General features: G+C 39.2%; 1 protein-coding gene across 5 annotated transcripts in view; it reads right to left on the bottom strand.

Moving 5' to 3' along the window:
- ZNF521 (zinc finger protein 521) overlaps positions 1-12,444 on the bottom strand; it is a 304,769-nt gene that overhangs the window by 268,115 nt on the left and 24,210 nt on the right. For all 5 annotated transcript variants that reach the window (XM_043888860.1, XM_043888859.1, XM_043888858.1 and 2 more), the window contains one exon: positions 5,374-5,553. Coding sequence is in view for 3 of the 5 variants with exons in the window: in XM_043888859.1 (XP_043744794.1) it covers positions 5,374-5,553 (180 nt within the window). In the remaining 2 variants the exon portion in view is untranslated. The remainder of the gene's footprint in view (positions 1-5,373; positions 5,554-12,444) is intronic.

The following is a 12,444-nucleotide window of genomic DNA, read 5'->3' as shown; positions in this document are numbered from 1 at the left end:
ACCCCAACTGAACTGAGCTGAAAGTGTTAGAGTTCAAAACTGAGTTGAGCACAGACTGAAGGGTACCCTTAGTCAACTCAAGTTTGAACTCTAACACTTTAAACAAATGTAAATCATTCCTAATTTTGTTCCTCACCCTTTCATTCTCTCCATGATCTTCCATTTCTGCTTTTTCCTTATCAGTCTACCACCCTCCCTAAGAAATCACCCTGAACATCAATAAACAGGACCAAGGCCCACCAGCTTTACCTCTTCTGAAATATTTCATTAAATCACACATACGCCTCTGTTTTCCTTCCTTTGTTTAAAATGTTGTGGGATAAAATGATGTGAGAACAGACTAGGATTCTAAGATTTTAGAAAGCCTAAGATGAAAACAAACCAACTATTTTATTAGGATTTGAGATTTTTGAAGAATAAGAATTTTTAACCCATAGCTATTATCTTCACCATACCATGTGCTAAAAAAAACAGCATTTTCTGCACTGATATTAAAGTTGTATAATATATAAAGAAATATATTACTGCATACAATATATAAAGTTATTCAGGAGGAATTTTTTTGCTTCTATTCTATTTCATAGAGCTGGACATAAAGATAATTCCATGGTAGGAACTCAATGAAAGGTAAACACTAAATAGAATTTGAAGGCTTTTCTTTTTTAATATTGAATTTTAAATTTAATCTTTCACACGAGAGAAACACTATTCTCACCTAAGGTAAGATTTCTTGCTGGCATAGTTTAAATTGGCCACAGCAGTTGCGTTCCCATGTCTTCACCCTAATGTTAGTGTTGATTCCACATAAGTAGAGCTTCCCTTTAAAGCTATTCCACTGAAAATAGAATCATATTAACGCACTTAATGGGATTTTCCAAAAATTATGCATTCTGAGGAGAAAATGCACTAAATGAAGTCAATTAAGTGTACATGAGTTAGAAAATGCAAATAAACCCACAAAGAATACCTATACACACCCAATAGAATGCTTAACTTGAAAAGGCAAGCAAAACAAATGTTATCAAGGACACACAACTTGAACTCTCAGACATTGCCGGTGAAAAGCGTAAAATGGTGCAACCACTTGTAATAAAGATTTAGAAGTATTTCACACAGTTAAATATACCCTACCCCGTGACCCAGCAATTCTGCTCCTACTTAACTCAAGAGAAATAAAACATACGTCCACAAAAAAAGACCTGTAGAGGAAGGTTCACAACAACTTTGTTTATGATAACCAAAAACTAAAATAACCAAAACGTCTACCAATAGGAGAATGGAAAACAAATGATGATACAGTCATATAATGGAATACTACACAGCAATTAAAAAGAACAGACTTCTTATACATACAACAAAAATGAATCTTGCAGATAGTATGCTGAACAAAAGTAGCCAGTCACAAAATAACAGTACATACTGTGTGTCCTTATTAGAAGTTCTGTAACAGGCAAAACAAACCTGCAGTTAAAAACTTAAAAGGTAGTTGCTTTTGCTGGGGTATTACTGATTGGAAAAGGGTCAAGAGAAGAGAAACTTCTAGGAAATTATCTTAAGAGGGATATGGGTCACAAGGGTATATGTATTTTATCAAAATTCATCAAATGGTACCCTAAGGACTTACAAATTTCACTCTATGTAAATTTTACATTATAAATAATAACATTAATAACTATAAACAATGATCAAACTCTAGTTAGTTGGCCTGCTTATCCTGATGATATGAGTAAGCAATTTTTAAACTACTTACTGTGTGTTATAGACTCAGCAACTGAGTACATATATTGAGGATAATGGAAGCTAGGTGACTCACTACTCAAGAAGGCAGTAACAAACATGGAGAGAAAAAAGATTGGGATGTTCCACAAGTGCTAGATTGAAATGATGGGTATCAGTAGAAACATGTGGTTCTTGTTAGAGAGAGAAAAATACAAATATGTGTATATATTTGTATATATGTACATTTTAGAAGCTATGTTATACAGATATTATACTAAGTGCTAAGTCACTTCAGTCATGTCTGACTCTTTGCAACCCTATGGATTGTAGCCCACCAGGCTCATCTTATTCATGGGATTCTCCAAGCAAGAATATTGGAGTGAGTGGTCATGCCTTCCTCCAGGGGATTGAAACCACATCTCTTGTTGTCTCCAGCTTTAGCAAGCAGGTTCTTTAACATTAGCACCACTTGGGAAGCCCATTGTACTAAATACACATATATATTTCCTAATTCTATCTGCTGAGATGGTTTATAACCAATGATATATCTTTATTAATGAGCACACATAGTGCCCATATCTTGATTTCTAAATACCTCTGTCCTCTTAAAAGAACCAGGGCTCCTTGGACAGAAGATTGATTAGGAGTAGAACATGAGGAGCCTGGAGCATCTGTTTGAAGGAGAAACTGAATCTATCCTCAAATAAAGACAGAGACATATTAAGCTGACAGAGGATCCAGTTCGAAGGGACTGCTGCTGCTGCTAAGTCACTTCAGTCGTGTCCGACTCTGTGCGACCCTATAGACGGCAGCCCACCAGGCTCCCCCGTCCCTGGGATTCTCCAGGCAAGAACACTGGAGTGGGTTGCCATTTCCTTCTCCAATGCATGAAAGTGAAAAGTGAAAGTGAAGTGACTCAGTCGTGTCCGACTCTTTGTGACTCCATGGACTGCAGCCTACCAGGCTCCTCCGTCCATGGGATTTTCCAGGCAAGAGTACTGGAGTGGGGTGCCATTGCCTTCTCCATCTACTGGACTACTACTGACCAAATCTCAGTGTATCTGAGCAAGTAATGATAGTAATGAATTATAACCCATGAAATAAAATAAAAATCCAAATGCCCATGGTGATATGAACACAAAAATCAATGAATGAATAAGAAATTGTAGTCGAAGGTCAACAAATAAATAAAAAAATTATAAAGCTAAAGTGGATATTTCATGAGAATGAAAATATTTGCATAGTGTCAAACTGAAAGTTGCTCAGTCATGTCTGACTCTTTGCAACCCCATGGACTGTAGCCTACCAGGCTCCTCTGTCCATGGAATTCTCCAGGCCAGAATACTGGAGTGGGTAGCCATTCTCTTCTCCAGGGGAGATCTTCCTGACCCAGGAATCGAACAGGGTCTCCTGCATTGCAGGTGAATTCTTTACCAGCTTAGCTACCAGGGATGCCCCAAAGTATCTTCCCACAAATTACTTGCTGTATTTGCCAAGGGAAACCATCTTCTGAACACTGGAGAAAGTTGGCGACCACCACTTAAAACAAGTGTTCAGTGTTAACCCCATCAACACTGGTAAAAATTAACATCAGATACTTCCTGACCTGATGTACTGAGAAGGGCCCATCATCACTTTGGTGGTATTCCTGCCATGGAAGTATGTCCGACTCTTAGTTGCTCAGTCCTGTCTGATTCTGCAACCCCATGGACTGTATCCCACCAGGCTCCTCTGTCCAGGAATTTTCCAAGCAAGAATACTGGAGTGGATAGTCATTCCCTTCTCCAGGGAGCGAACCTGGGTCTCCTGCATTGCAGGCAGCTTCTTTACTGTCTTAGCAACCAGGGAAGCCCCATGGAAGTATAGAAGCTGAATATAACCGTAAGGAAACATCAAACAAACCCAATTATAAATAGGCATTTTATAAAATGCTGGGAGTTACTATCAAACAATGAGATCATTTCAGGTGAAAGGAGAAAAGAGAGACATGACAATTAAAAGTTATGCATGATCCTGAATCCCAGAGGAGAAAAAGCAAACAACAAATAAAAACCTCTAAATGACATTATTGGGACAACTGTTGAAATTTAAATATTGGTTGTGGATTAGATAACAGTATTCTGTGTTAAATGTGAACTTCCCTCATTTTGATTAAGTGTGCTGTAGTCATGTAAGAGAATGTATTTATTCTTAGGAAGTACACAGGATATATTTAGAAGGGTGTGAAGTCTCCAACCTTCTCTCAAATGACTAAGAAAAAAAATTAATGAGGCAATGACAGAGCAAAGAGGGTAAAATACAAACAATGTGTGAATCAGATAAGTGGTAAATGAGAGTCACATATAATATCTTTGCAATTTTTCTATAAGTTTGGAATTATATCAAAAGAAAAATTATCAAAAGCCTAAAAAATATGTACACAGTCAATATTTATATACGCTTCGTAGATTTTCAAACTTACATTCCAAAAAAGATGATAATAGGTTTTCTGAAAGAAAGAAGAGTCTAATAAACATGCTCACTGCAATCCCTTTTTGAAAAGCAACAGTGCACTTCAATAAAGAAGGCTATTTAATTGGATTTAATCCAATATTTCCATAATAATCTGTTCAGGAAACCTGGTTAAAATGGAACACCTATTAACATCTCACAAAATTATCAACATTCTGTGGAAAACAATTGGAGAGCCACTTGTCTAATAAATACATTTCCTACACATGGTTAGTTGAAGAAAGATTTGTGCTAGGAAAATAAAAGAAAGAGATCTACAAACACACACACACTCACCAGGGCAATGTCAGTATCAAATACTAAGAGAAAAATGACACGAATATAAAAAGACATGTCTACATAAAATGTCCCTCCAACCTTACATAGTATGTTCCTGCAGGACATATTTTTAAAGAGAGTATAACTTTGGTAACCGAGTTTTACTTTTATCAAACCATTAACTTGAACATGTCCTGTTTCCTGTCATTTTAAATCTGATTTTTACCATGAAACATATAGGAGAATAGTTTCCATGACTTAACTGAGCACCTTCTGTGGGCCAGGCACTGTGCAAGGCTTAGAGAATACAGTGATGAATAAGACAGAGTTCCTGCCACCCATGAGCTTCCAGTCTAATGAGGGAGATGGAAAAGTTAACACATGCACTGAACACTGTGATATTCATGAATAAGCACCAGACTTTACAGGGCAAAAAAGGCGCTAAACTCAGCAAAGAGTGACTGATGAGGAAAAGTCTTCTTAAGGAGATGTTTCAACTAAATGAAATTCATGCATGCTAGACTTCTGGGAAAACATATGCAGAAGGTATTTTTAAACTTTATCTCAGCCACCCCATGTTAGGTTCTCCATCTACATAGTTTAAAAAACTACATCACTGTAGCTTTTTAAAAAGGAAATGAAAACATACCCATCAGCTATCAAAATCTAGGTACACTTCAAAATCTACGGATGATTGTGACACTGAATTTGCCATAAACCATTATCTTAGAAGTCTTTCTAAAGCACTTCCAGACTTACCTAGGTACTCAAGTATAAGAATAAAACAGCTGGAAGACAACAGAAGAGAAAGGAGCAAACTGAAAAAAAAAAAAAAATCAGAAATAGAACAGTGTGAGGAGACCAGAAGTGATGGGTATTGTTTACCTGTCAGCTGACATTGATTAATCTTGTGTTCTGTGATATCGCTCAGGGACTCGAACACCTGGAGGCAGCTGTCACAGCTGTGCACAACCTCGTCCTCTAGATCCTCCCCGTCCTCCGGCCTCTTCTTACAGTCTATTGCTTCTCCATCTTCAGTCTTGTCTTCAAGTTTACAATTGGGGTCTGAAAAAAAAAAAATCAAGACTGTTAAGTATGGGGTTGAAAGACAGGGTCTTTGCAAGTCACGTTTAATCTTACTACCAAAATCAGAAACACCTTTTCCCTTGAAGCTGCAAAAGGAGGGCTTTATTGCAGATTTTATTTCAGAAGCATCAAAAAATGAGTCTTCTCTAAAATCTGTCAGTTCCTGATGACTGGAACATCTCTCCCCCAATACAGAGCCCTTTTCCCAACCCCTTTCAAATAATTTGCCACCCTTAAGGTTAACTGACATTTTTTTCACAGCCCTTTTTTTTTTTTGCTTACAAGAGAGAGATAAATCACTTTTGAAATTAAACAGTCTCCAATGCAGAGGGGAAAAACCACCGTGCTTGAGAATGAATTCCTTTTCTGCTAAATATACTCTTTCACAGGAAATTACCAGAATTAACCAAAAGTCTAGAATAAGCTCAGCTAATTACCATAGGCATGAAATTGACCTTTACTTATAAACTGGTCAAAACACACAGTTACCCCATTATTTGTTAGACGGCAATAGCAAAATAAGCTCCGCCACACAGCAAAACATTCTTGCAAGCACAAATTCAAGTGTAAATACATTGGTATGTCGCTTGGTTTCAAAATCATCAAAAAACAAAACAAAATATAAAAAGAGCAATTAGAGATTGTAAATGAGTCAACAACTTCAACTGACATTACCAGCCTCAAAGACCTAAATAGTGGGAAAACTAAAAATAGTTCCATTCTAACCCTAAGAATGATACACAAATAGCAAGAGGGACTAAGACAGATGTTTTCCCTGAGAGCTCAATAAATATTTCGTGATTTCTTATGCTGTCTTTTGCCTCATTTTAGAGAAGTACCCCCAAATATTTTAGTGCCACTGTTCCTCTTTGCAGGAAAGCAGAGGAAGAGAGAGAATGCCTCTTTAGGGAAAATTGGGATAATAAAATCTGTGACTTCGTCTACAGAACATTCATTTCGAATAGCAGAAAGTCCTCCAAAGTCAGAAATAAATTATGTCTCAAAACAGTTTTCAGTGAAATAGTTACAAAAGAATTGTATCAAGGTACCTAAGAAATATGTAATATGTTATCTGTAGTCATTTTTTTTTAATATGGAGGATAAATATTTGAAACGTTGTAATCCAGAATTCACAGGATCAAATGAGCCCAGACTTCGTTGGAAAGTCAATGAATGCCATCAGCCCCCGATCCGGCTGTCGAAATTTCTGCCACTCTGCATGCCAGGTCCTTCTGCGAACCTGCTTCTACAACTCACACTGCTGCCCTTTGGCTGGTAGTTGCTCCAAAGCCTTTCCTTACATCTGTAATAAACTTAACTATATCATCACCCTTCAAACGATTCCCATATGCCCAAATCAACTCACATTTCAACATAGAGAATGACCTCTTGAATTCATGAGACAAAAGCAGAATCCCCAATTCAAAGAGCAAGTAGTTTTTGTTTGTTTTCAAACAAGAACGTCGGGTTAAAGTAAATTGATAATTCGGGTTGATTTGTCATCTGGAAAATTATTATCTCCATACTCTATGCAGTGTCCGTTTCAATATACTGAGTTATAGACTGCTCATCCCTGGGGGAGTCATCACAGGACCTTTTTCATTTGCCCTGTCCTTTGCCCAGCATAGCACTATGTCCGGGTGAGTGCTTAGTAAATAGTATTTAGTGATGACGAGAATGGAGAGGAGAGAGGAAAAAAGGAGTATATTAAAAAGTCCTTTCCTGTGAATGGGAACAGACCAGTTTATCTCCAAATTCAAAAGCATCTACATGCCTACATCTTCGAAAGCTGATGCTATGTCAAAGCATCACATTTGCCTTTGCTGGTTTCAAATGTTTCATCTAGTGCTTCAGAGGCAACAAATAGGTAATGATTCAAAGAGCTCCAACAAGCTAAAACCAAGTGGTAAAATACTGCCAAATTAGAGCCATTCAGGAAAATAAGTAAGTGTCCCCACTGTGTCGAACTGGCCCCCGCACCCATTCAACCCTTGGTGGAAGGCAGCAGACGCATACTGAACACTCTTGGTTGTTTAACATGAGTTTCCAGTTTCTCATAAAACTGACAGCACTCAGGGAAATGTGGGGGCTGGGTCTGAATTTTAATATGATTATTTAAATGCTACGCATCAAGTCTGCAGGCCTGTTTGTTTTTAAATAAGGAGACACTCTGAATACTTTAAGTAGTATGCAGAGAAAATGATAAGAACTTGCCTCCCTTATTATTCAAGAATATGGGCACTTTACACGAATCCAAATCAAAAATATCAAACAAATAGGAAAGCCTGCATGATGCTTTAGGTCTTAACAGCTAAGGAATGACCCTGTCCATGCTTCTGACACTGTGGCTAGTTATTAAAATGAGGGTCATTTTAAGACTAATAAAAAATGGTTTTGCTTCCACTTCTGCATTTACAGATAGAATCCTTCAGGGACTGAAGTCAGTCAAGCTTATTCACTTCTGCTGCAACTTCAGGATGCAAGCTCCAGCCAACTGGCGAATTTGTTTTTAGGTCACCACTTAAGAGGGACCCTCTGGGGGGTGGGTGCGATTACAGCCTCTGATGCCTCAGTGTAGTATAATGAGGTCCGGAATCTCAGGCTCTCTCCTAACGAGTAGGTTGTTGTTGAGGTTTTTTGGTTTGTTTTTTTTTTGCCAACCTCCATGTCCATGAAGAATTCGCTGTTGCCCATTCAAAAGATGCGTTTATTTGTGTTACGAGTTTCCACTCCTGGTGGCGCTGGAAGATTCCAGAAAGCTTACATTGTCAACCATGTCTTTCCCACAGGTGGCTACACTTCAATAATTGCACATGGCCTTAGTTAGGTAGTTTTTATAAAGTCCTTTGAGAGTCAATCATAAAAAATAATTGTATTACTCTGCTAGCCATTCAAACCTCTGACTTCAACCTAAGGGGTTATAAATACAGGGTCCATGCCTGTGAGCACCGCCCCACCCCCAACACCACTGCAGGACGGACAGCTATTATTCCAACTTTCTTGTTGTCCTACAAACCCTCCCAAAGGGCAATATTTTAAAGTACCTGCACATCTCCCCTCCCTGCACTGTGACTACAAACTCCATCACAGCGGCAGGCATCATTCTGCCCGCTGCCCTGAAGGAGGAGGCCACCCAAACGTGTTTCATCCATCACTCACGACCTCACACGCCCAGCCAACTTTCTGGCTCATCCCTTCCGAAAGGGCCCTATGAGGCACTGGACTTAACAGTGTTTGAACTTGGATAAAGGCTTAATTTTGGAACAAAGACACGATTATTATTATAAAAATAAATGGCGGCTCTCTGTTTTCAATTGTGTTAACATTACTTACAAGTGGAAATTTAAAAGAAGTGTGATTTTTCCCCTTATTATGTTCCCTGGCAGGTGGTTTCGTCCTTCTTCTCATCCTCTTCTTCATAAGGGTTGTTATTGCTACAACTTGGTTTAATAAAATTACAACTTTGGGGAAAATGAAAAATTGTGCTGGCTTAAAAGTGGTGGAGGCAATAAACCCATGGACTTCAATTAATTTCAAGTGTGGGATCAGTTTAAGGCCAACCAGCAGAAATTCTATTCTGTCCATGTAAAAATGAGGTTTCACCACATTTACTTTTTATAACCTATATAAAAGTCAAGTAAAAGTAATGAATATCTAAAAGCCATCTCAGTGGACTGGCAAAGACTATCTGTATTCTTGAAACTCATCCTACATATTTCTCTCTGTGCAGCAACGATCCCAGGCCTGATCAAAGTTAAAAAATGTCAAACCACTGAGAAAACAGCCCAATTTCCAATCCATCTCACTGCCTAGAAATGGACCTCCTTCCAAGCCACTTTTGCATGGAAAAGCACTGGCAAAAGTAAGAAAAACTAAGAGATCATGTGGTTATAATTATTACCAGGCAAGGAATATTTCTGCAGCTCAGTGGTAAAGTAAAACTCTGTCGCTTTCTGCTCCCAATAGTGTCCATCGCAAAACAACTGCCTCATTAAATCTCTGCAGTAAGATTAATATGCCGTAGCCGCACTACATTTATAACTTGGTACTCTATAAAAAGCACATTTAATGGTAAGAGCCAGAGCCTAGATACAAAGTATTACTATAAAAACTTCTGGCAGCGAGTACACAGTGCAGGCCCTCTGTCCTTCTTGCCGGAGATATAAATGAGGCTTTTTCCTGGTGGATTCTAAGCATGAGGCCCTACCTTACAAACCAGTCTGTTTTTACGAGAGTGGCAGAAACACAGGATTCAGAGGATGATGTAAATATGAATGCAAGAAGACTACTTAACAACTAAGATTGGCAAGAGATGAATGAACCCAAAATACTCCACTTACACACACACGCAAACTTAAAAACTGGACCATTTCCTAACAGTTTGTTCTCTGGTCATAGCCAGCTTTTCACCAGATTAAACAACCATGGCATGAATTACTCAATCTTAAAGCAACCCACACAGTGCCAGTAAGTTGAAGAAAATACCAGCTAAAGTATGCACACTGCCTTAAAAAAAGAACAAGTTTTGGCTTCATGTGAATACCATGACCTCCTGGATCTGAATCACCTAAAACTACAAAACACTAGACGTTCAATAAAAAGTGAGCTCAACACATTATTAGTGGACTAGTAAAAGTATGTTTTTGTTATTTTGGAAAGCTGCCTAAGTTCTTTCTTCCAAGGATATCTTCTGAAAATAAAAAAAAAAGCATCATAACCCTAGTGTCTTATTTTCAGGAACTCTATGATGAATAAGTCAACAGATAATTTAAACACATGCATTCCACACTCAAATGTCCCCAGATTGCTACGAATGATACACCTCAAGTGAACAATAAGCTTGTGCCCAAATAATGGATGGTCTGATGTTGTTTTTAAAGTTCACATATAGTCACAGTGACTGGTCTTCTAAGGTTTACTGAAGTCCCACACCTAAAAAGTAAACCAAAGACGACTCTTACTTAGAGCAAACCACGTCTGAAGGCACTCCTACCCTAGCACGCCTGTGTCCTCAGTTGCTCAGCTGTGTCAGACTCTTTGTGACCTCATGGACTGGAGCCCATCAGGCTCCTCTGTCCATGGGATGCTCCAGGCAAGAACACTGGAGTGGGTTGCCATTTCCTTCTCCAGGGGATCTTCCCCACCCAGGGATCGAACACACATCTAATGCGTCCCACACACAGGCAAGCAGATTCTTTACCACTGTGCCACCTGGGAAGCCTCTAGAAATGTGCTCAAATTCCATCAACTGGTGTATCCTGATGCTAAGAAGAGAGGAAAAGTTACCTTTGGGCTACAAAGAGTTAAAGAAGAGCCTTCCTCCTTTACCAAAGGGTAAAAAAAAACCAAAGGGTGGGATCATTATTTTGTGCTTTCTGGGCTCTACATATGCATTCTAACTGGAAATCCCATAAGATGAGAACAGACTTGGGGAAAATAAATCATCCATTGTTATAAAATCACAAGCAGGCTCTGATGAAGGAACAGGACTGTCTGGACCCCACCTGCCTGCTACTCTGCTGCCTCCCCTTTTTCTACTGTCAAGAAAAAGTAAACAAACAAAACAAAAGCAAAAGTACTCTGAGGTGGTCAAGGATGCACATGCCCAAACTTTGGCCTCAGCTGGCAGGACAGGGACAGCCATCAAGGTTGAGACCTGGTGATGACAACAGGTCCAGGGAGCTCAAGGGATCATGGATACAAATGGGCTCTTTTTACTTTTCCTACAATGTTTATGTTCTAACCACTCTATTCTCTGAAAGTTGTTAAACTGTTTTAAAGAAAAAAGCTGGGGGGGCGGGGCGGGCCGGTGGGGGGAGAGAGAGAAAAAAAAAAACACATTTTCATGTACTTTTCTTTCCTGCCTCTAAAATCTCAGATAGAAAGAATTATCTTTATGTTAAACAAAATCACACAGTTGAAGTTTAGAATTTCGGTGGTTTTGTTTGATTGTTCTACAGGTCTATCACGCTCTTTGAAGACCAAAGAGAAATATCTCAGATGCTCTATTAGGAAGGGGCACATGCCAAATATGAATGTACTACCATTCTTCTTTATACAATGAAATTCCTCATAGGAGGATGCTGAGTGGGAGGAAATTAGCCTTGGGAGAGGTTAAAACACACACACAGACACATACACACTGAAAAATACACACTCACACTTTGGAACCAAATAAAGTTTCTCTTCTTCCAATCAGAATCCTACTCAAATTTCCTTCCTCAACTTCATCCCTCTTTATCTTTAACATGAAATTTAGAAGAAAGCAATCTTAGCACTCTAACTTTCATAAAGAGTATTTATAAACAGATTCCTGCCTTAATCATTTAACCTTCAATTTGAGTGACTGTGGTTGTCTTGTTGCACCTTCAGCAAACATTTACTGAGCATCCACAAAGTAAGAGGCATTTGGTTAAGGCCCTGGGCTTCCCAGGTGGCGCTAGTGGTAAAGAACCTGCCTGCCAATGCAGGAGACATAAGAGATGTGGGTTCGATTCCTGGGTGGGGAAGGTCCCCTGGAGGAGGGCACAGAAACCCACTCCGGTGTTCTTGATGGAGAATCCGATGGAAAGAGGAGTGGTCCATAGAGTAGCAAAGAGTCAGACACGGCTGAACCAACTCAGCTCACACACATACACACTCATACACCGGAGATGCAAAGTCTAAGACCTGGTCCTTGTCCTAAAGAGCTTAAAATCTTCTGCCGAGCTTCCCAACCAGTGGGTCAAAGGGGGGTTCAGGTGTTCGAGGATACTGACTCCACCCTCCAAGTGGCCAGGTCACAGCTAGAGATCACTGGACACTGGCAGGCCAATTGCTTCTCCATTTATCCAAGTGTTTCCTTCAAAATGTTTCATTTTTCTGTGTGTG

This window comes from Cervus elaphus, chromosome 27, assembly GCF_910594005.1.
Source record: "Cervus elaphus chromosome 27, mCerEla1.1, whole genome shotgun sequence".
NCBI classification, from domain to species: Eukaryota; Metazoa; Chordata; class Mammalia; order Artiodactyla; family Cervidae; genus Cervus; species Cervus elaphus.
Note: the sequence above shows the minus strand (reverse complement) of the source record. Positions and strands in the feature narration are given on the sequence as shown.